The sequence below is a fragment of the Protomyctophum bolini genome, assembly GCF_963924005.1.
Source record: "Protomyctophum bolini genome assembly, chromosome: 10".
NCBI lineage: Eukaryota > Metazoa > Chordata > Actinopteri > Myctophiformes > Myctophidae > Protomyctophum > Protomyctophum bolini.
The window spans coordinates 19,982,722-20,008,660 of NC_137871.1; the positions used below are offsets into that span (position 1 = coordinate 19,982,722).

Sequence of the window (25,939 nt, forward strand, 5' to 3'; positions counted from 1 at the left end):
TTCAACCAATTTGACCCTACTGCAGATATAACATATCACAATGCTCACGCAAAGGCTTGTAGAGCAGCTATTTTCAAATAGCCAATGTATAGGTTACAGACAGTGGGTTAAACAGATTGCAATGCTATTATTAATACATTTAGCTGGAGAAGCACTGGAGTACGTGTAAATTAGCTATGTTTCAAGTGTTATTATGCAGATGTAAAATATAGCCCTAGAATTTGGGGTGATTATGGGTTGAAGGCGAAAAATATAACAAATGTTTCCTGCATCTACATGAGGGGGTGGGGTGTTATCATGTTAGTGTAATAATCACTTTACTATTTGGTCCAAAGTTAAGTTTTACTTTTACAGATGTAGGCCTATGTATCATGTCATTTTTGTAATGTGACGGAGGCCAATAATAAACATGTTGCTACCAGTTTTGTTAGGGTAGACAACAGTGCCCTCTCATGGTCACATTCCTTCTCTATGTCGTCCATGGATTCACATGTTTTAGGATTGATTAAAAAACAAAGGGCCTTCTCAAAAAGTAAGTAATTGGTGTATTACTGTACTTAACTGACCAGCCAACTGGCCTGACCTGAACCCCACAGAGTGTTTAATTGTCAAGAGGAAGGTTTGAAACACTATATTCAACAATACAAATGAGTTTAAAGGACAACTTTCGTTTTTTTCAACTAAGGTTCATGTTTTAGGTTGTTAGAGAAAGCAAAAGATGAGTGTTTTCTTTTTTTTTTATTATTTACTATAGTCCAATCCTATACTAGACCCCAATAAATTACATCTGGCCACAAAAGTTCACAGGATCTACTGAATGTGTCAAACTGACATATTGAGCCTATGACACACAGGTTTATTTCACATTGGCGATAATTAATCTAATATAGGTATGGTTTTGCACACTCAATGAATTAACATTCCAATTTTGGAGCTCTGGCTCACAATCCAGTAGGTCTAGGGGTAAAAATGGATTGCGACATAGGCTTAAAAGTGAACTGTTCTGTTTTAGGAACACAAGGCTGCTGTACATCTTTATACCTCATACTAAGCATTAAAGTATGAGGTATAAAGTACGGCAGACTTGTGTTCATAACACAGAAAGATTGGGTATTGGGTAAGACTGACGTTATGTATATGTTTCAGGACCTTTCACTGCTTTGTCTCAAGTACAACCATTAGTACTATATGGCTCTGGTCTACTCTCAGCCACCGCGGTAGATATTTTGACATTCCGTTTATTTTTATTTTTATGTTTTTTGAATGTTGCCACTACTGTTACTACACAGGTTTGATCATCCCGATGTTCTGGGCATCTTTGTAATGTTAGTGTTAGTAAAAAGAAGGTAAAAGAGTAAGGTTTGAGGCAGACATCAGCAGCTTTTCTATTCACTGTCGTGAGCCTACAGAGGCTGGTCTGCGACCATGAGACCCGTTACGGAATCGGTCCATAATTATATAGCCTATTATATATACATATATATACAGTATACACACAATACAAAATATGGCTATATTCATACTATATTATATTGTACTTCTCTTTAACATAATACACTTATGTAACTACGTGGTCATGGACTAAGAACTCCTGTTCTGTTTTTTAACTACATAGAAGTGTCCATTTGTACATGTATGTCTCTAAATGTTTTGATGAATTGAACAATGTGGACCCTGTTGTAATTGTAAACAAGTGTAATGCTTAATTGGGTCGTCCACTCACAGTCTTTGTTGAGTTTGTGCTTGAAATGTACTGTAATTCTACAAACTGTTAATACATATTTCAATCAATCAATCAATCAAACGAGTAAAAGACTGAACTGGTTCCTATAACCGCAACCGGTGGAAAAGGGGCCACACACACACACACACACACACACACACACACACACACATACACATTTTATTATTATTATTATTATTATTATTATTATCGTTGCATTAATCTGTGTGAGTAGTGACTCTGACTGACAGATAGGCGTACAACCCTTTCTTAATTCTTTATTCTGTGGTAACTTCCAAGTTCCATCCCTGATGTGAAAAGTCTGGTGACGCGAGGAACTTCTTTTTTCTTTCTTTTTTGACCTTCAGGAGCCCTCACTGTGTGCATCTGCCCGCGGCCTGCCCGAAAAGTTAAAACGACACGATAGTAGGTTTCACAAGCATCCCGGCGTAAATGCAAAATAACCCCTCAGTAGCACATACATAACAAAATAGCAAATGACAGCATTTAAGGTTTAAACCTTATACTCTAAGGTTTAAACGCCCCTTTGAGACAGGCGCTATCCTCGGCCAGCTAAACGGCGTGGGTCCTCTCGGTGCATGGTGCAATAGATGGCTCTGAGTGCAATCATGGAACATGCAACATGTGTGGGATGTTTCTAGAAGCTCTCTCTCTCCGTCCGGCCAGCATTAGCTTAGTTCCACTCTGAACGTCAGGCTGTCAACATGATGCTGCGGAGCCTGTACAACACACTGCCCAGACACAACGCTAACGCGTCTGCTGTCATTAACAAGGTGAATAATGTCGTTTTTTGCCGGCGCGCTTTGGTTTAGTTTCATTGCGGGGAAACGAAACAATGTACCGGTACGCAGTTCCTTGCTTTCTGGTCAGGGCTAACAGCTAAAATGCTAGCCGATAGCCTAGCTATAAGCACGCATGCTAGCGGCTAACGTTGTTACCTAACCGTGGCATTTGGGACATGGTTATATTGTATTTAATCATATTAATGTTTCACCTTCGGGTTTTATCGTCGAGGACGATTGTGTCTTCTGTCTGTCTCGTCGTGTCTGTCTTTATGTGGTTTTTCGTCTGTGTCACGTCAACTTGGTTTGGCTAGCATTGCAACTGTGTTAAATCAGTACTTTAAATGCTAAAGCTGTCTCGTCTGTGCACATTCACAACGTTAGTGGGTGAAGTGTCCCGTTTGTTTATTCGGTGTTGTCTAAATAATTACATCAATTGAATTACGGTATCCGGAATCGATGTTGTCGGTGGAGGAAATGATGTTCAGGTTCATTCATTGAAGAGGTTCATGCGACCTTCACTGTGGTGTCCCCGCAGCTTTCAATGTTATTTCAACCTTCCAAGGGGTTTACTTTATTTTGACTGGATGATCACTGTCTCCAATGCTTCCTTGTGTGCTAGCAAGGCCTTCTTCATCGGTACGTTCTCTACTCTGGGAGAACATCATGACTAATAGTGACTGTCACATAATGCATAAGCATGATCAGTGTTGCAGATTTTGTGAGATAAACAAGCCCAAAATAATGACATGAGCACACAAATCTTGTATGTGTGATTGGGGTCTCTGGCACAAAATAGGTGGGGGGAGGGGGATGTTGCTGTGCATCAATGTTGCTGTGCCAAATTACGTTTGGGTAATGCTAGACAAATAGGCATATGCCATCTGCGGCGGTGGCTCAGGGGTAGAGTGCCTGGATGGGAACCGCAAGGTTGCCAGTTCGAACCCGGGCTCCCCCAGAGTTACTGTCGAAGTGTCCTTGAGCAAGACACTGAACCCCTAATTGCTCCCGATGTGCTAGTTGGTGCCTTGCATGGTTTCCGCTGCCATCGGTGTATGAATGGGTGAACACCCAATCTATGTAAAGCGCCTTGGATAAAGGCGCTATATAAATGCACCATTTACCATTTAAACAATTTGTATTTTCTGGTAGCAGAAATGACATGCTCTCAATTACGCTGTGGGTGTATTCCTTCAAACTGGTCCTGACTATTTTAAATACTGTGATTGTTAAAAGACCAGCTTCTGCAATCTGTACACTAACAGTCACACATGCTGATTCTGACATACAGTAGAGCATACAGAATGTATGGAATCATGGTACAGTGCATGTAGAAGATCATTTAGCTCTCTGCCACATGTGTGCTAAAACATGTTCAAAACAGACAGTCCTGCCATTTATAAATGTAAACCTGTGTTCTGACCCTAGGCATGCTGGAATGGCTTCCAACCTAATGCCCTCAGAGTCCTTTCCAGGAGGGACTATGCGTGAGTATTCACTACCATAAAGTAGGCCTACATACATAACGCATACAAAGACCGACAAACGATCTACACAAGCTCATAAAGCGGCACAGAGTGCCACACTATGAGCTTGTAGATCTGCTATTTTTGTTGTGAAAATGTGTGCAATATCTTTGTTTTTCCAATATCTTCTTTCCCAAGACACGTTTTTAACTCATAACTTTGCTTCTGGGGGGGTCCCTGGAACAACATATTTTAAGATTGGGTCGGTGGCCAATTACATATAATTTCTGGGGTCCTTGACATGAAATAGTTTGAGCACCACTGATATAGAAACATAGGTTTTTCAGAAAACATTTGTAGAAAATGGTTTCAGTCCTAAATGGGGAAAACTTTATTTTCGCTCGTATTCTGTGTAAGTGCAACATTTTCTAATCACATAGAAAAACATTAAACTAGATGCAACAGATAGATACACAAATTGAGCTTTATTTATTTTAACCAATTGAGCCCTATTCGTGAATCCAAAACGAAATGTTTCAACGTGAGACTTAGTTTAATCCATGTCCAATGTACTGTATTTGTGGCAGGTCCGAGGCCATCAAAGGCTCAGTCATTGGCATTGACTTGGGAACCACCAACTCCTGTGTGGCAGTGATGGAGGGCAAACAGGCCAAGGTGAGGATGAACAGCCTTTTCATCATGTTTCTCATACACTTGTAACTATAACCAGAGCCAGACCTAGCCCCTTTTGTCACCCTCGGTTACCTTTTCTGAAGTTTGAGACGGGAAGAATGTTGGAGTCTATTCATTTCCAATGGGAGAATGAACGTGAACACAGCGTCTGATCCATTCCTTAACTCCATGGTCACTGAACTAAATGCTGGACCCAATCATCACAAGGCAGACAAGATTTCAAAGATATTCATACTAAAATGGCTTCTTTTAGCGAGACAAATCAGGATAAAATCTACTTTATCGACCCTTCTTTATCACAACAACAAACTCTCGCGAGATTTGAGAGGAGTCCAGAACAGTCTCTCTGTCCATCTGCAATTTGACGGACGACACATAGGGGGCTCTGGCCCCATATTTAAGATGAGAATATGTGAATATTATAATGTGAATGTAATGGACATATTAAAAGTGAAATAAAATGTGTTTCAATGCTTAATAATAATATAATTTTCCATAACTGTCTTAGACTCTTGGTTGGGGGCTGATTTGGGAAATGGGAATCATGACATTTGCCATATAATGCTTCCTCATCCACATGACTACGTCAGTGTTGTTGTCAGCCTGGGAGAGGGGTACAGCATACACGGTTCAATGCGCTCTAATGAACCGCGCTATTTCGGTTTGCATTAATTAATTTCTTACTGCTGCGAAGAATGTATTTCTCGGTCACACACCGGCCTACTTAGAAGTCTAGCACTCTTTCGGTCACAGAAGTGTAGCACTGTCGGCCCACCCCACACACACACACACACACACACAGAGAGAGAGAGAGACGGCATGATGAGGAGAATCCAGCCCTCGTCTTTAAACGTCGTTCTTGGAATAATTATTGATCGTCCTACACAGAGACACACACAGCGGAGTAACCTCGCGCCAACAGGCTTCTAAGCACAGTCTTTATAAGTTTGTTCAGATCTGATTCTGCATCTGCACTCGCTGTTTGAGTGCTAATTAAGAGGGAGAGTGAGAGCAAAAACAACCCGCAGCAGGACATTAATTCCGTCAAAAGTCCCAACAAAATACTCCATGTCCAATCCATGACTGTAGATAGAAGCCCTTCTTCTAATAATATAAGCATAATATCCTTAAATCCTCATGTAGACTTATTGTAAACTTTTGTATTTTTCTGTGCGACACGACGCATTCACTGTGTGAATCCCTCCCCAGGAACCACTCTCCTCTTCCCTGCATGTGCTTACTGCCCCGTGTGAGCGCATAAGTGCATTTATTTCCTCTTGAAAATAATGATGAGGCACATTAAAATAGCAATATAAGGTTTTTCTCCCCCTTTAAAATAATGAAAATGCCTAATAAAATAATATATGCAAAAAAAGAGAAGAGAAGAAAAGAAAAGTGGTGCAAGCCACTGCCTGGCTGGCTGGCTGGGTATGAGCATGAAAACAGCATGGTTGTTTTTCACCACCTGTGCGCAACCTAACACACAAACACACTGTACCGAAACCGTGGCCCCCATACAGAGGTTCGAACCGTGGTCTAACTGAACCGTTGCACCCCTAATATATATATATATATAAAAAAACAGCACACACACAAAATTATACACATACACATTTTTTTTAAATATATTTTTGGGTCTTTTTGCCTTTATTGATCACAGTAGGTAGACAGGAGATGGGGAGACGCATAGTAAAGTTTGTCGGGACTCGAACCCGCGACACACTGTCATGCTGGATTAATAGCCAAGGTGCCTGCCCAGGCGGGACCGCTAAGCCGGCCCAGGCCATGTCTTTGTACATTTAACTCATTTGTCATATCTGCCTTCTGCCCTATGACCTCTTTTCTTTACAAAGCCTAAAAGGAAAACGGAAATGTAATTTTAATTTATGTTCTAATATTCAATGCCAAACAAATCATTGGAATTTTTTCGATTACAGTTATTTGTTTGACAATTAATGGTCAAGAAAAATGGCATGATTGTGACATACCCTACTCTCTGCTCGACCCCCTTCAGGTGTTGGAGAACGCTGAAGGAGCGAGGACCACGCCCTCTGTCGTGGCCTTCACAGCCGATGGAGAGCGTCTGGTGGGCATGCCCGCTAAGCGTCAGTCAGTGACCAACCCCAACAACACCCTGTACGCCACCAAGAGGCTTATTGGGCGCCGTTTTGATGATCCGGAGGTCCAGAAGGATGCGTATGTATTTCCTTTTTTTTTACCATACACTTACCACACCCAATGGAGAACATTCGCTAGTATAGCTGATCTACAACAGCTATACACACGCAGCGAATCAGGCTGGAACCCAGGTGTTTTTTAGTACCTCAAACCTGGCTCTATCTTTGCCTTTATTTAGCATTTCAGAACCTATGAATTATGCCAGATCTGTAGGTGGAAGCAAGCCTTCATTGATATACCATTATGGAACACTCATAGAACTACTACTTGAGGATGATCAATACTGCTTGCGGTAACTTTTATTAATTACTAGTATATAGATATGTTCTGTGTGTCTCGTGCAGTGGTCTGGTCTCGTGCTGCTAGTGTGTACAGTAAGTAATATGCACAGTCAGCTTAAAAGATCCTCTTCGTTCTTGGAACATTTGTCCCAAGTACATTACGTCCCTGGGAAGTCAGGATTCCCTCAGTTTCTAGCACTGGCTCATGACTCAGTCCACCAGTAGGTGTCCTACCTGAGAGATCTAGACCCTGGTGTCAGGTAAGTATATAGCCACTGTCAGACAGAAACCAGCTGTCTAAATTTTTCAACTTTTTTGTTTTTAATTATTTTAATTGGTGCTATTGAACATCCTTAAGTCTATGTGGGTTGTACAAATGGAACCAATACATTATTGGAAGAAAAACACTTGTTCTGACTAAACCTAACTCCACTGGATCCCAAATGTCAGTCAAACCACCTAACTCCAACTTGTGGAGATAAGGACACATTCAAGTATCCGACAATGTATTAAGTCACCAACTTTGACGACGCAGTATTGTGGTGTTCTAAAACATGTTTAATTTCTTCATATCCTGAAAATGTATTATTTGGACAACACTTAAACAAGCTTGTAGATACGCTATTTCCGGTGAAGGAAGATTTGGTGTGGAAGGATTTTCTTTTGTAGGCAGACCTAGTACAGAGCCATGGTGGACCCCAGTCAACTAAATATATAGGGTAGGGTTCAAAGCTAGATTAGGGCATTTACCGGTACATATTAAAACGTTTACCCCGTTATCGTTAACAGAAAGAACGTTCCGTACAAGATTGTGCGTGCATCCAACGGTGACGCCTGGGTGGAGGCTCATGGGAAGCTGTACTCTCCAAGCCAGTCCGGAGCCTTCATCCTGATGAAGATGAAGGAAACTGCAGGTATGAACAGATGTAGGCGTGCAACAATTAATCTGACTAATTGTTTTTTTGTTCGTCTCGTAAACAGAACATACCTTTTAAGGAGGGTCACACAATTCAATCTATGAGGAGAAAGAACACATTCATCAGCTTCAATGTTGCAGTGTTATCTTCTTTCCTGCCCATTTGTTTTGTTTCAACACTTTCCATTTCACTTGTTTAGCCTGTATGTGGAATGGGTTCTCTTGATTGGATAACATTGGTGTGTGTGTGTGTGTGTGTGTCAGTCCATCCTCGGCATAGGAAAGTGAATCGCACATTGTATGTGATTTTTTTCCTTTGTTCTTACAGAGAGCTTCCTGGGACACAGTGTGAAGAATGCAGTTGTCACCGTACCAGCCTACTTTAATGACTCCCAGAGACAGGTACACTCACACTCACACGCAGGCCAGCTCTAAGTCAGATGTCCAGACAGTGTGTCTGGTTCAGTGCTGGTAGAGGAAGGTTCTGTACTTCTGGTTTGCTCCAGCAGGTTATTCTTTTGAGGCTGCTGATGTTGAACTTGTGCAGGACTGGACCCAGCGAGAGTGGACTGATATTCACTGCAGGACCGACCTAGTGCTGGGCCACACATGCTTGCACAAGCTGATCGTAACCACACTGGAGGGTTAATAATCCTAATCGCAACCCTTCAGCCAACCTTTAGATTAATGGGTTGGTTCCTTGAACTTCCTTACTTGAGTCAAGGACTGTCTAAAGAGGACAAGAAGCGAAGGGCGCTGCCATGTTGATCACATGGTGCTCCATGGAAGGAAAGAAACATGCGCAATGGGCTTTATGCAGCCTTGGTCTGCAACTGCGCATGTTCCTTTCCTTCCATGGAGCACCATGTGATCAACATGGCGGCGCCCTTGCGTTCTTCGCTTCTTGTCCTCTTTAGACAGTCCTTGACTTGAGTTTCAATAACTACTATGTGCAGAATTTCATAGAGATGGAGGAAAGTACAATATCACAAGATAGACCAGTATTACGGTTTCACTGTATGTATTAGGGATTGTTTCTTACAACTTTTGGAGAACAAGTTGTGCAACTCACTGTTCATGTGTCAAAAATAAGTAAAATATGTTTGCTTTTAACCCATTCTGACCTGAGATCAGATTCATACGAGGTTTCCACTGGACACACTGGTCTGATGAACCCATTCTGACCTGAGATCAGATTCTGAAAATGTCAGTCGTTCTTCGACTTTTCAAAAATAGCAGATCTACAAGCTCATAGCGCGCCACTGAGTGGCGCGCTACGAGCTTGTAGATCTGCTATTTTTCAATAGCTAAAGCGCGACATGATGCTAACACCAAAACAGGTTCCCGTTCAGAATGGGTTAAAGGTCATTTTAACGTCTTTACTCAGGCTGTTTAACAAAAATGCATTTAAATGTGTGCTCCGGAACCTCGAGAGGTAATCCGTACAATTTATTTATTTGGGCTATTAATAATTAATCCAGCCTTTCCCATCAATGTCCCTTCCAGCAATGGAAAAGGTGGGTCTCTGAGCCTCTGCCACCTAATAATTTATAGCTTGGGTAAACCCCTCTCCAGATTTGCATTCTGCCTGAGGGGAGAGTCTGGCATAATCGCCCGTGGGGCGGGAGAGTAGCGTTGACGGACAACCTCTTCAGCCAATCAGCGTATATCAAAAAAGTTGCGTCATCTAAACTTGTTCCATTCCTCCTCCACCCGCAGACAGTACATACTACATACTCTCTATGCAGCAGCAGCGAAATCTTCTTGCCACACTAGCAGTCTCCGTTTATTTCGAAATCAAATTTGTTATGGCTGAATCGAATGTAAACTATTTTTGCTGTCTCTGCAAAGATAATTGTCGGAAAGCCGGCCGTTTATCTAACACCAGGAAGATTTACGAACGGGATCCTAGCCTGCTCAAATCGTTCCTGATTAGCCAACGTGCGCTGTTAATCACAGAGCCCTGAGCTCGGTCGCGGATTGGCTCGTACCAAAGCTGATACAATGCTAAGGACTTTGTATTCCCATTTAGCCAGACTCACCCCTCCTGGCAGAATGAAATGTTGTCCAGCAGGGGGAGTGGGTTTACCCAGGCTAAATCATTTACAAATGTACTGGACAAGCCCACTTCCTAAAGTTCCTATACAAATCCACTGGAACTTCAAACTCAAATGTAACTTTGATAGATTAATTTAAAACACCTATTCTTGCTTATGGTGATTGATAATGTCCTAATATGTGAGGGGGCTTTCAATTCATTGCAATTCATTTTTGCTTTTTATTTTCCTCATATCTGAAATAATTGTTAATATACAAATTCTTGAAATTAAAAGGCAACAAGTGGGATACAAATAGGTGCTGGAAGTGTATATGTTTAGGAATCTGCTTTAATTTAAATATAATGAATTTGTTGCTGCATATCAGTATTCTGTGAAAATGGCTTGTTTGGCTTTGGAGTGGCCTTTGAATTAGATGGCACTTCACTGAAAATGAAGTTGTGCCTTGATCGTCCTGAAATGTCCTTTAGGAATGATTTTACTTTGGAACCGGAACAGATGGAAGTGAATCTGATTAATTCCTCCAAATGAGCACAGCTTTGGTGACCAAATCCAAGGCAGCCCTGTTCACCTGCACCTCACCAGCACAGTAGTTTTCCTAAATATGTTTTTCTGGGTCATTGAATAATCATGAACTTGTATGTCTCTCCAGGCAACTAAAGACGCAGGTCAGATCGCTGGTCTCAATGTACTTCGTGTCATCAACGAGCCGACAGCTGCCGCTCTGGCGTACGGACTGGACAAGACCCAGGACAAGATGTAAGAGATGGATGCTTTCCAGTCCTACGCCAATGGGCTGGGTGTGCTTGGGGGTTGGGTTGTCTCTGTCACTTTACAAAGCAGTGATGCAATATTATATACATCTGATTGAGTTTGTACCCCACTTAGACAGTGTGTTTAAGACTGTCGGTACATTTTGATGCCAGTGCTTTCATACTTTTACTCAAGTAAATTCTCACCACTGCATTCCAGTATTGCAGTCTACGACCTTGGAGGAGGCACATTTGATATCTCGGTTCTGGAAATCCAGAAGGGTGTGTTTGAGGTGAAGTCGACCAATGGAGACACCTTCCTTGGAGGAGAGGACTTTGACCAGCACCTCCTCCAACACATAGTCAAGGAGTTCAAGAGAGAGGTAGGAACAGGATTCAGGAGCCTGATATTGATCATGATGCTGCATGAGTGTTTCCATGCCGTTACCATAGGCCAGGGGTGTCCAAACACTTTTCAAAGGGGCCATATTAGACGATATTTAAACACCCAAGGGCCAACTAAATCTCCTGATATGATGTACCTTCGGACTATAAGAAAGTCACATACATATGCATCACATTTAAACGATTGTATTTACTATCATCAATATTTAATATCAATGGCAATGTCAATTGTGTACTGTGAACAAGTGTAACTCAGCCTTTTTCAGCCATATGCCACATTACCAAATGTAACCAGAAAAAAAGGAACACTGACAAATTATACTCTGGGAAATTGGGTATAAAGCTGCAGACACCCCTGCCATAGGCAGTATCGTGAGGCTAGTGCCAGTGAAATGCGCGACATTTAACAAAGAAAGAGAGCCCTCTTCGGCCGAGACGGAAATTATTGACCTCAGACCAGATTCGACAAATGTCTTCTGAAAAACCTATTTTTCTATATCGCTGGTTCTCAAACTATTTCATGTCAAGGACCCCCCAGAATGATGTTTGGCTGCCTACTTCCATCTGAAAATATGTTGTTCCAGGGACCCCCCCCCCAATATTTGAGAAAAAAAACGTTTGCTGTGAAAGATTATATATTCAATTTGCACACATTTTCACGATTTCTAAAAAATAGCTGATCTTCATGCTCGTAGCACAGCACTCTGTGCCACGCTATGAGCTTGTAGATAATATATATATATAATGGTTAAAGTGGTTAAAAGCTGAGGCAACACAGATACGTTCTCGGGTCTAAATGGGTTAATGTGTTAAGATTCTATGCTCTGTTGATATGTAATTTACATAGGACCACAATGGAAACAAGTCCCCAGGACATTTTTTCTGTTATCCCTTTAGCCTACATGCTTTACTCGGGTGCAGTACTTAGTTTAGACAGTTTTTGGTTTAGACTAGTCATTGGTTAGACCAGTCATTAGTCCTACAACTAGAACCTATCTCAAACCCTCACCCTAAACCTAACCCTAACCTTAACCCATGTCTAACCAATGACTAGTCTAAACTAAGTATGCACCCCGCTTTCCTCTACTTAGACAAAGAAATTAAGGTAATCAATAAAAAAACGTACACACATTTACTTAATGTCAATTATCAAAACAAAATTGTAAGATTGGTAAATGGATTAATTGCAAGAGGCAACCTTTGCTTGCAGTGATGTAGTAGCTTTGATCATAGTAGGGTGTGTTGCGGTAGGGACACTGAGGCACGGTTTTGATTGGCGTGCTGTCCTGTGTGTTCTTTACAGTCTGGCGTGGATCTGACCAAAGACAGCATGGCCCTCCAGAGAGTCCGAGAGGCTGCCGAGAAGGCCAAGTGTGAACTGTCATCTGCACTGCAGGTACACACATCTTGGAAAAGGGCAACACTTTTTGTTCTATTATCTGTACTCAAAATATGTGTAGGCTTGTTTTAATGTGCACTCTGGCTTTTGTTTTTCACTCAGTGACAGTTTTTAAAGCTGCTTGATATATATTGCTCAATATTTAGATATTTGATTAAATTAATTAATTGCATCAGCCCTAGTGGTGGGGGAAAAATCGATTAGTCAATTAATCGCGATGCCATCATGGGCGATAATTCATCGATGCACAAATGTCAAACATCGATTATATAATATATTTTTTTTACCGGAGCAAAAGGGCGGAACTAATCTGCGACTGCGCTGCGTCGTCGTACCGGACCGTTTAGAGTGACGCACACAGCGCTTGCACACGCTTTAGCTTTCAACAACCAAAACAGAACAAGTTACCAACGAGGAGGGGAAGAGAAAAAAGATGACAGAAAGGGAACATTTTGGATTGTATGAGGTCGAGGGGACACGAGAACTCGATAAAACTCACATCATCGACCGCCTGTGAAATGTGGCCGAGATGGGACGATGTAGTGTGGCTCCAAAGTGCTAACATGGCCCGGAATCCGTCGCGCCCCACGACCGAATGTGAACGTAAATCCTTTGCAATAAAAGTGCAGACGGACTTCGTAATTCTAGTCGCCTTTTCTGAGTGCATGGGCAGCTGTCCGTGTGTTCGGGATCGGGATGGTTGTCTTGACTGCATCTCTGGATGTCAGTGGGCAATATGGTCTTGTACACGTTGTGAGTGAGTTGTATCGAGTTCCCGTGTCCCCTCAACATCATAGAATCCAAAATGTTGCCATACACTTGTAAAATACTTTAAACCAAATGCTCCTTAATGTGTGCAAACAAACAGAAAGGTGCAACATAATATTCTCAATAACTACCCCAAAGCTTCCTTAATGACACTTCAATAACTGAAAATTCATCCCTGAATAAGGAAACCAAGAAAAGCACCTTTTTAGTCCTAACAAAGAATAAAGGCAATTTGACAGAGTGCTGCTGACCTCAACCGAAATCCTGCCCATGTATTTCTATGACATGATATCTTATGTCATTATTAATATATATTTATTTTATGCTTGTACAAACTCTTTTTTTTTTTTTTTTTTAAGAAAGCTGCTTATTGCTGTTTTGTATTTGGCCACGGACACCCATCTGAAAATATTTTCTTCTATGGACCCCCCCAGAAGCAAAGATTTGAGTTAAAAACGTGCACTGTGAAAGAATATATATCCTTATATCCTTATAATAATTCAGCGAATGTCTGAATGAATGTCCCTGACAGCGCCTTATCTCAACATTGGCTGGCCCAATCACTCCCACTTTTCACACAGGCATGGACCATAATTATATGGAGGTCTTAATGGAGCCCTTTTTCCGATTTGACACATTAATGATTTATAATCAATTTATTAGTGGATTAAAAAATGCAAAAATGGGTATTGTACTGTCAATATGACATGAATATGAATGCAAAGTAGCGGTCCATGTGTGGACAGGCTACCTGTCGCCGTTGTGCATGGTGAGATGTGTGCAAACCGTGTAGTTTATCAGGAGAAGAATACCAAAGGATGCAACATTTATCAGTGAATTAAAAACGCACCGGGCGCAGTACCCCCCCACGGCCACAAGGGGCAAATATCTCACAACGGGTAAGGGCTAGTATTCATAATCATTAAAAAGCACTTTGTTTATTAGTCACACAGTGACTGAGTGATTAACAGTGAGTGATTAATCATGATTAATCGGGATTAATCTAATCGTAACATAGCCCAATTAATCAGGATTAATCGGGATTAATCGAATCGTGACCCTCGGAAATGTGTAATCGCATCGCCAGGTACCTGGTGATATCCGCCAGCCCCCTTCTTGTATAAACCCATTGTAATGCCTGTCCTTGGTTCTGGACTTCTGGTGACTGATATTGTCCTTAACATGTGTGAATTGGGCTGTATTCTTTTCCCCCTCAGTACATAACTAAACGAGTAAGACGCGCAAACGCGGGAAGCAAACGCAGCTCGTACATATTTGGGTTTTGGACGTATAGCTGCTTTGGGGACTCCTTATATGGTGCCCCTTTTGTGCCCATATATGGAGCTGAGTGGACCTGGCCCCTTTTGTGCCCATATATGGAGCTGAGTGATTGCTGATGCAACACACTCCATATTTGGATAGCGGGACAGACACACACACAGACAGACACACAGACAGACAGACATGATCTGCTAGGTCTCATAGTAAGTGCTCAGTGCGTTCGCAATAATTGGGAAAAAAAGTTAAAACACTGCCCCCTCAAGGACAATATCTATATTACAAGACAATACCTGCGCGTCACATTATCTCAGGGCAGGATTGCTGTTAAGCAGCAGCCACGATCACACGCCACGGTGCATGGCCAGCCTCCGCTCCCGCACCAATATGTGCGCCTGCTTGCGTGTAATAGCCACATTTAATAAGTTTATGCCACAACACACACTGCCCCCACACTGCATGTTGGGAATGACACAGCTTAAGTCACCGATTGCTGTGCTACATCCCCCTCATGTTCTCACCACCCAGTTCGGCTACACCACACACACTAACCTACACAACTCTTCACACGCAACACAGAGCTCTTATTGGCTAGCCCACTCACCTGCCGATCCACATGCAGCAAAACTCAGCTGTGATTGGCCAGCCAGCCTGGGTTCTGCTGTGTCAACGAGGACACTGTTATTGGATTATTAATTGCATTAAATGTCACAATAGAATTTTGACATTGTTGTCTACCAAAGTGTCCTTGTCCTTATGTGGATATATGTCTGGAACTCTATATCTCTCCCTTTACCACATTGCAGACTGACATCAACCTGCCATACCTGACTATGGATGCCGCTGGGCCCAAACACCTCAACATGAAGTTGACCCGCTCCCAGTTTGAGGGCATTGTGGCCGACCTGATTCGCCGCACTGTGGCTCCATGCCAGAAGGCCTTGCAGGACGCGGAGGTGTCCAAGGGAGACATCGGAGAGGTGCTGCTGGTCGGAGGCATGAGCCGTATGCCCAAGGTATGTGAGACACGCACACAGAATTTTAATTGGTCAAACTAGCAATGGAAGAATCTTTCATAAACCCCTGTTGGTCTCAGGGTTTCTGCTAGGCATTTTCCTGGCCAACAAGTATTTGGGAAATATACAAGCTAGACCGCATCATGTGCTGTAATTATTTCAGAGAATAAACAAACTTGACTCAATTTGTTTCAGGGCAGGCTATGCCTACCTCGTTCAACTAAAGGTTGAAAGAGGTATGAACGGCTGATTTGGTAGAATAGTAATGTACAATGTCATTAATGTAGCTTTCATACATATGGTCATGTTCACTGTTGCATGATGCCAGCATATTCCGGTAGTTTGCCTGTGTTTCCAAAATGCTATCTCCGTGTCACGTCTGTGCTTGTAGGTAAATTATATCCCTGTTCGGTTCCAAAGTCGGGACGTTTTACTGATGCATGCTGTTTCTGTCCATGTGCAGGTTCAGCAGACGGTTCAGGACCTGTTTGGCCGCGCTCCCAGCAAGTCTGTTAACCCCGACGAGGCTGTGGCCATAGGAGCCGCTATCCAGGGAGGCGTGCTGGCTGGAGACGTCACAGACGTGCTGCTCCTGGACGTGACGCCTCTGTCGCTGGGAATCGAGACTCTGGGCGGAGTCTTCACAAAACTCATCAACAGGAACACCACCATTCCCACCAAGAAGAGCCAGGTACTGAAACTCTAATGTACAATAGAGCCTCTAAGGTAAACCCAAGACCGGGATCTGACCCGAACCCGGCTCTATCATGGTTCCATTCACAAGAAGTGAGCTCGTTCTGTACTGGTTCTAACATCTCTGTACTTTTCGGGTTTGAAACTAATAACAGACGGGTTAATTCCGTTCTGGGTAGAATTTGCATGGATCTATTTGGGTACGGATCGGTCAAATTGGACCTGTGAAGACCTCTATTAGTGTACACCTGAGTTTGAAACGCGAAACGCATCCCCAAACAAACTGATTTCTATTTTTTATTTGTTTTATCTCCCCTGAAAGCATAATTTGACAAATTACTTTCGATCCGTGCATTTTACAGGGCCCCTTTTGTTGTTGCGAATGCAGTGAGCACTTACTATGAGACCTAGCAGATCATGTCTGTCTGTGTGTCTGTCTGTGTGTCTGTCCCGCTATCCAAATATGAAGTGTGTTGCATCAGCAATCACTCAGCTCCATATATGGGCACAAAAGGGGCCAGGTCCACTCAGCTCCATATATGGGCACAAAAGGGGCCAGGTCCACATATACAGTAACAGCGGGACAGACACACAGACAGACAGACATGATCTGCAGGGTCTCAGCTGCGTTCGCTTCCCGCGTTTGCGCGTCTTACTGGTGTCTAGGGATGTCAGGGGTTAACCGGTTAGCCGACCGTTAAGAAACATCCGGATATTTTTTTCAGCTTTAACGGTAATTTGCATAATACTAAATGTGTGTTCTGATCTTAAATCCCTTTATTTTAGATAGTTTTTAGTAATAGTACAACATAAACATTACAGAGACTGTACCGGTAGTTGTCACTATACAATACTTTAAAACAGTTGTCATGTTGCACACATGCCTAAAATTGCTATTTGCGCCGCCCAGCTTGTCACACTACAGGCTGCATGAACAGCGCTCGGGCTCTGTTTTTTGCCCCCTCAATGTCCCACAGTTCTCTGTTGTACTTCAATGGCTAGTTGGCTACAAGCCTACAACGGTAGCTTTGCGGTAGTCAAAATGTAAGTGAGTGACAGGCTGACAGCAAGACGAGATGCAGAGACCTACATTATTAAATCCATTATTGGCCATTTGGACTGGAGGGAGAACGTTTACAGTCGCTGCTGCTTCCTCCTCCTTCTCCTCCTATCCGTCTCCCGAGTCCCCACACTGGCACGGGTTACGGCTAACAAGTTAGCCATGTGCTATCGATGTTTGAGAGTTTTCTCGTCAGCGAAAAGTCAACAAACGGAACACGGTGACATGCATGCAGATCTTCCTTAATAATAAAAAAAGGCTTAGCCCATGCGTCGAGTGGCTTTATAGGTAGTGGTGGGGAAAAAAATCGATTAGTCAATTAATCGCGATGCCATCATGGGCGATAATTCATCGATGCACAAATGTCAAACATCGATTATTTAATGTCTTTTTTTTACCGGAGCAAAAGGGCGGAACTAATCTGCGACTGCGCTGCGTCGTCGTACCGGACCGTTTAGAGTGACGCACACAGCGCTCGCACACGCTTTAGCTTTCAACAACCAAAACAGAACGAGTTACCAACGCGGAGGGGAAGAGAAAAAAAGATGACAGAAAGGGAACATTTTGGATTGTATGAGGTTTAGGGGACACGAGAACTCGATAAAACTCACACCATCGACCGCCTGTGAAATGTGGCCGAGATGGGACGATGTAGTGTGGCTCCAAAGTGCTAACATGGCCCGGAATCCGTCGCTCCCCACGACCGAATGTGAACGTAAATCCTTTGCAATAAAAGTGCCGATGGACTTCGTAATTCTAGTCGCCTTTTCTGAGTGCATGGGCAGCTGTCCGTGTGTTCGGGATCGGGATGGTTGTCTTGACTGCATCTCTGGATGTCAGTGGGCAATATGGTCTTGTACACGTTGTGAGTTGTATCGAGTTCCCGTGTCCCCTCAACATCATAGAATCCAAAATGTTGCCATACACTTGTAAAATACTTTAAACCAAATGCTCCTTAATGTGTGCAAACAAACAGAAAGGTGCAACATAATAGTCTCAATAACTACCCCAAAGCTTCCTTAATGACACTTCAGTAACTGAAAATGAAATCCCTGAATAAGGAAACAAAGAAGCACCTTTTTTGTCCTAACAAAGAATAAAGGCAATTTGACTGTGCTGCTGACCTCAACCGAAATCCTGCCCATGTATTTCTATGACATGACAGCTTATGTCATTATTAATATATATTTATTGTATGCTTGTACAAACTCATTCTTTTTTTATTTAAGAAAACTGCTTATTACTGTTCTGTATTTGGCCACAGACACCCATCGGAAAATATTTTCTTCTATGGACCCCCCCAGAAGCAAAGATTTGAGTTAAAAACGTGCACTGTGAAAGAATATATATATTCATAATCATTAGAAAGCACTTTGTTTATTAGTCACACAGTGACTGAGTGATTAACAGTGAGTGATTAATCATGATTAATCGGGATTAATCGAATCGTAACATAGCCCAATTAATCGGGATTAATCGAATCGTGACCCTCGGAAACTATGTGTAATCGCATCGCCAGGTACCTGGCGATGACCGCCTCTATTTATAGGTATAGGTTGCTCAGATCTGGACTGGATTTATTTATGTTTTGAACTAGAACCGGCGGACCTACTGTAGACGCGCAGATGCATGCATCAGCATCATACAGATGCGATGCGTTGTTTATTGACAACAATTTATTCATATTGTTAAATGTTGCTTTTTTGTTTGTCTTTTAAAAAGGAGAATAAATAAATGTATACCATTCGTCTACCAACTTTAATTATGTAGCCTATACATGCATATTACATTTGGGGTAGCCTATTAAAAAAAGAAAATCAACCACTATCAGTTAATGACCGGTTAATCCTATCGGCTAACCGGCTGGGAAACTATCCGTTACTGACATCCCTAGTTGTGTCCTATATATGTTGTACATCTCCATATACTGTGTGCATTTGACAGGGTTTCTGTTGTGACATCAGTGCAGTGATGTAAATAGGTTTTCAATTTAATGGACGCACAGGTAATCATTCAAATTCCTGTGGTTCCCAAAAAATATATATTATTTAACTTCCTGTCTCTCAAGACCGATTCCGATAATAACCAATTAACCGTATAAACAGTCTTATGAAGGTCTTTGACTGAAATGTTGCCAAATAAAGTGTTCATATTGCAAGTGCAGTCGGTGTGCGGGTCTCTGTATTAATGCCACAAACGCGGGACCTCGTTATCTCCATGACCTGCATGTGCCAAAACGAGGGACCTCGTCTTTCTTTAATTTAATCGAGTAATTAAAAAATATTTTCATTTATTCTTATTTTGTCCTTTAACGCACATGTTAGACAGTCTGCATATGGATCCGACGTGCACACGTGCACGCTTATTACTCCTTATTCTGCTCAATGAGCCATAAGCCATTGTTTGGAAGGTTATTTATCCCTCTTCTTACATCCGTGGACGAAAACGGTCATCACGGTCTACCGCAGCCTACAGTCTAGGACACTGTGCTGGGGGTCTACACTTCCTGGTTGCTCTCTAGAAACATTAAAGAGGAATGTGCACGGAGGTGTGGCCCGGTCTCCTGCGGGAGGTTTGCACCTGCTCAGTGTAAACGGGAACTGCGATGGAGCAGAGGTGCTAGATAGAAAGCTCATAACTTGTGATGTAAATAATGAGAACCAGAACAATTGAGAATTAAACGGCAGCTACCCTTCCCTTTTCAAATGTTTTATCTCATCCACAGCACTTTAATGAACAGTATCCATGTTCCTTTGTCATTTCACAAAAATAAAAGTTTGACACATGTACTTCAATCAAAGTGAGCATCAAAAGAACATGAAAAATCCACAAAAGAAAATATACAAAAACATTAACATTTAGTAAATGTACTTGTCCTTTATCTTTCAGTCTGCTATACATAAAATTGTTTCCACAGTTATGAAATTGATATACCGTACTTTTTAAAATCAAAACTAAATTGTACTATTTTTTTTTTATACCCTTTTTATTATTTCAGTTCAGGGTCGGTAACTCTCATGCACCTCTAGCACCTCTGCTGGAACACTCCATCATCGCAGTTCCTGTTTACACTGCACATGTGCAAACCTCCCGCAGGAGCCCTAGCCGCACCTCCGTGCACCTTCCTCTTTATATTTCCTAGGTTGCTCTGGGATCTCTTCTACTGTGGTATTTCGAGCATTTGACTGGCACTGGCCTCATGATCCCCGCCCTTGTGGTGGGAGGGATTGGGTTAATGTAGGTAGGCTATAAGTGGACAAGTGGTTAAAGCAACACGCTTCTCCCTCTGCAGGTGTTTTCCACGGCAGCAGATGGACAGACCCAGGTGGAGATCAAAGTGTGCCAGGGAGAGAGGGAGATGGCAACCGACAACAAGGTGCTGGGTCAGTTCTCCCTGGTGGGCATCCCCCCGGCCCCCCGTGGCGTGCCACAGGTCGAGGTCACCTTCGACATAGACGCCAACGGTATTGTCCATGTCTCGGCCAAGGACAAGGGCACTGGCCGCGAACAGCAGAGTAAGTGTCAGAGCCATCCACTCAAACATAACGGTATACTGTCACCAAGAGAAGCGTGTCCAGTTTGAGAACTTTGTTAGGTGTCTGTCATTATTATGGATGCACGAATATTTAGCAACTGGATTTGTTTGGACGAAAGTAGTGTAAATGAATAATATAAAATGTATTTTCTGTGTTCGGCCAGATGAGGGAAAAAGCTTAATGGTTATATAGAAATGGTGATTCAAGACTAATCAGCTGATACGAATGCAGGAGTGGCTGGTAGAGGTGTTCATATTTATTGGCCCCACCATTCGTTTCACCTGGTAACTATTTGATTTGATTCTATGGTGCATCCTAATTTCTATATTTACTGCTAATGCAGTCATATTATGAACTCGTTTGTGTCTTAAACTATCAAACATTATGCGGGCGAAATCAGGCGTTTCCGTTGGAAATAGAATTACGGGAAGTAGACGGAGATCCGGATATTCGATCATCCAGTTTCCTGTGGGCATCATTCTTTATTTATTTTTTTACACCGCGCTGTTCGCTAACATTTGAAAATTAGAAAAATTAACACTTCAAAATCCCTGATTGCCACTGAGGGCCTGTGAGCAAAAAATAACTTGTCAAAACAAGTCATTGGCACTGAATGATTAAGAGGTATGGCTTGATAGTGCCGTGCGGGCATGTTAAACGTCTCCCTGCTTCTCTGATTGCCTTTGTTCCTTTTCTTCCCACCCAGTTGTCATTCAGTCTTCTGGAGGTCTCAGCAAAGATGACATTGAGAACATGATCAAAAACGCTGAGAGGTACGCCGAGGAGGACAGGAGGAGGAAGGTGAGAGAGCGATAAACTGAATCTTGGGGTTTTGTGTAAAACGTGAACCTTTTAATCTGTGCTCCATCACACTAACCAAGGTGCCGCTTTGCCAAAAGAAAGGCGCACTAAGATCTTTGAATGTCTTAAAATAAGCGCAACTGAGTTTGGTGCCCGTATTTCCACGTGCAGGACCGAGTAGAGGCAGTCAACATGGCAGAGGGCATCGTTCATGACACAGAGTCCAAGATGGAGGAGTTCAAGGACCAGCTTCCAGCAGATGAGGTACGCTCTGAAAAAATCTGTAACCATTGCTAGGCCTGTTATCACATAATCACAATTATTTGAGATTTTCCAACAATGTCAGAAATGGCTGATATATAAGCTTACAACACATCTGCGTTGTAAGCATGTAGATCAGCTATTTTTGTATGATTTACAATACATTTTTATGATTTTGTTTTGTTGCGAACACAGTGATTGCGAATGCAGTAAGCACTTACTATGAGACCTAGCAGATCATGTCTGTTTGTGTGTCCGTGTGTCTGTCTGTCCCGCTATCCAAATATGGAGTGTGTTGCATCAGCAATCACTCAGCTCCATATATCGGCACAAAAGGGGCCAGTGATTTGTTTGTTGTGGACCTGGAGTGACATGGAGTGACACTAATTCGTAATTTATTCTAATTGTTATTGCAATTTACGATCTGCGTTCGCTTCCTGCGTTCGCGCGTCTTACTCGTCATACTCTGTCATACAAGTAGCAGGGTGAAAAAAGTTCCCAGCTCACAACATATGAGCGAGTATCGCCATTTAGATTATATTTTCTTAAATTAGTATTATCTAATATTATCACAAGCTTGTGATAAATAATTATATTGATCCATTGGGACATAAAGGTTTCTACCGGACGGTGAAAAAATTTATCTTCTCTGATTTATTGCTGCTGTTTTGCACAATCTTATTTAGTGATTCACAGTTGAATAGTGGTTTGGTTTGGGGTTGACTTCTTCAAGACTAAGTGACTGTCTTTATCTTTCTACCAGTGCACCAAACTGAAGGAGGAGATCACCAAGGTCCGGGATCTTCTGAGCAACAAGGACTCCGAAACAGGAGAGAACATTAAGCAGGCTGCAACCACCCTCCAGCAGGCCTCACTCAAACTGTTTGAGATGGCATACAAAAAGGTAAAACACTCGATTTATACCAGTAGGTCCCAAATAAAGTCCTACCCACACGGATAGCCGTGTTGCTCATAACACAAATGCATACCCCTTACTAATCCTGATTAGTCACCTGTACAACACTGTACCGTGTTGTACAGGTGACTAATCAGATTTGAATCGGATTTTGAATGATATGCAACACAATAACAATTGGTGTTTGCGAACGCAGTGAGCACTTACTATGAGACCTAGCAGATCATGTCTGTCTGTGTGTGTGTGTGTGTGTGTGTGTGTGTCTGTCCCGCTATCCAAATATGGAGTGTGTTGCATCAGCAATCACTCAGCTCCATATATGGGCACAAAAGGGGCACCATATAAGGAGTCCCCAAAGCAGCTATATGTCCAAAACCCAAATATGTACGAGCTGCCTTCGCTTCCCGCGTTTGCGCGTCTTACTCGTATAGCAGGGGAGAAATAATCATCCCAAAATAAGTTATAGTTGTAATGACATTTATTGATGGGGATTCTAAGCTAATGGAAACTACATACTTTCTCTTCCTGAAAAGTGAACATGCTGAAATGGAGGCAAAAAAAACTACTTTGAAATATTGTTTGCTCACCAAATCTGCATACCGTCATGTCTGCATAGGCATGTCTGCATAGGCATGTCCGCAGCCCTCATGAGCGAATACAGAAACATCTTATAATGAACACCACTAGGCTCTGGGCTACATAGTTGTAGCAGGTCTCCCTTTTGGCATAAACATACACCTGTTCCGGGTTAGTAATGTATCTTCATTTGAATGGCTCTGCAGCAGATTTGAACCGGAAACGCAACATTTCAAATCTGCTGCTCAGCCAATCAAAGATATGGGAATTTTGGGAAAACTGGTGAGGTGGTCCTTTTAAGCTCTACCTTTTCCAATCTGGCAAATCTACATGCTCGGAACGTGTCGCAACATGCATTCTGAGCGTATGACAGGACAGCAATGTGTCCCTTAACCCCTAATTGAGTGAATGGCAGCTCACTAGTTGTTATAGGATTGGTAAATGGGACACACACAGTGACACCCCAAGGAGTGTGGGCACTGCTCTACCTGCCCAAAATTGAAAACGGCAATGTTGGTCATGGCGATATGTATCTGAATGCGTCCGTGTTTGACTAACCTTGCCCTCTCCATTCCTCTAGATGGCGGCAGAACGAGAAGGTGGAGGCAGCAGCAGTGGTGGCAGCAGTTCGTCCTCTGAGGGAGAGAAGAAAGAGGGCCAGCAGTAGAACCTGACTTCTGACCTTTTTTGGACTTGGGTGTTGTCACAGGGATGTTGCCGTGACAACACAGGAACTGGCGGGCTGGCGGTTGGGCTCAGATTGGGGGGCGCTCCTGAGCCACAAACTGTTCTTAGTCATTCTCACCATGTTATATAAATATATATATATATACTGTGTTTTGGCAGTCAAAACGATAGTGGAGAACGAATATGAATACGAATGTCAATGTGTGTGTCCTCAACCCCTGTGATCTGTTTGTATTTGTAATTTAATTGTCCAAGAGCGATTTAGTTTAATTTGCTTTTTAGTGCAGTACATTTTCCTTTCAGGACGTGGCTTTGTCCTGACCTCTGCTCCGTTGTGTTTAGTTCTGGTCGACTGGCCGTGACAATGCAATACCTGGAAGAAGACATCTGTGTTGTCTTTCATCTGTTCTACTTTGTGGTGGCGTGTCTCCGAAAAAGCATCCACCACTTGGGCCTGCTTTACTGCACAACTTCTACTCCTGTGCCACTTTTCAGCCACAGGTTGGGACTTAAATCCATTTAATGGTCCTCACTAATGCTCATAAGATGGCAGCATCTCGGTCTCCACTATGTCTCATCGGTGAGTTATGGACACTTGATACAATGACCTCATCGATGAGGATTCCAAGCTAATACAAACTACAGCCTTTCCCTTCCTTGAAGGTTAGAATGCTGAACTAGAAGACATTGTTCTTGCAATACAGGAAAAGAGAAGTTAAATTAAATTACCAAACCTATCTACCGATGTCACAGGTAGGCATCTTTCCTAAGTAACCCCAGCCCTTCTCTGAGACACAGTGACTATAGACAGAAATGGGACCATCTTCTAATGAGCATCCCAAGCTGGATGTTCTGTTGCCATTATGCTTTCTATACGATACGAATGCTGCCTCGATGCCTGCCATTGAGCTCTGTGCATGGTGGGAGAGGAAGCAGGCACGTGGCAGTGTTGTGAAATTGAATAGGGGGGAGGGGTGGGGGGTTGTGATGTATTTGGGGGATAGGATAAATATGAGTGAAATTGAGTTGTCTCAATTACTGTTGCTGTCTTTTCTAATAAACGTCTAAAATAAGATCTGTAAGGTCTTTTGTTTTAGCCAGACTCAAATCACACTGTAGTGTGGTATTTTAGTCTGGAGATGCCGTGTATGGATCTTGTTTCCCGGGGGGCGGATTCAAACATTTTCTCTTTGACGCAATTGGTCAGAGCTACTGTCAGTCAAAGGTCTCAGGCATTGAACGTCACTGTACCAAAGCCCGCCCATATTGCATACCGTGTCCCGCTTGGCCACACCAGTTATCTGGTGTAGGAAATGAGCGTACAATTGAGCCTCTCCAGACCGTAATCCGCCGGCAACTGCTTATTCGGTCTGGCTTATTAGCCAGGCTACTTTTGTTTGGCTGTTGAGACCACCATTTATGCTATAGCAAACTACAAGTTGTTTGCTATGGTATAAGTCAGCGATTTTCAACTGAACGAGGGACCACCACCTTGACTTAGAATCAACCGGGGGACCACTGTTGTCGGGTAGGGATATGGGCTAAGATTAGTGCTTTTGTAACACTTTCTATGCATCCCATGTGTATGCATCCCACTATTTCTCAACCAATGGTCCATTGACTACCAATACTTTCCTAATAATGACTCAACCAGACAATCCAGTGCACTTCCCC

At 42.7% G+C, this 25,939-nt stretch overlaps 1 protein-coding gene across 1 annotated transcript; it reads left to right on the forward strand.

Annotated features, from left to right (window-relative positions):
- The first annotated feature begins 2,357 nt into the window (after positions 1 to 2,357).
- hspa9 (heat shock protein 9) lies at positions 2,358 to 25,551 on the forward strand. The gene is made up of 16 exons (XM_080774520.1): positions 2,358 to 2,517; positions 3,955 to 4,013; positions 4,580 to 4,667; positions 6,700 to 6,881; positions 7,934 to 8,058; positions 8,389 to 8,462; positions 10,770 to 10,876; positions 11,090 to 11,252; positions 12,578 to 12,670; positions 15,526 to 15,735; positions 16,199 to 16,426; positions 20,781 to 21,003; positions 21,731 to 21,825; positions 21,997 to 22,089; positions 22,850 to 22,990; positions 24,159 to 25,551. Exons 1-16 carry the CDS (start codon positions 2,449 to 2,451, stop codon positions 24,243 to 24,245), a joined length of 2,037 nt encoding a protein of 678 aa, XP_080630646.1. The 5' UTR covers positions 2,358 to 2,448; the 3' UTR covers positions 24,246 to 25,551.
- Positions 25,552 to 25,939: the final 388 nt, after the last annotated feature.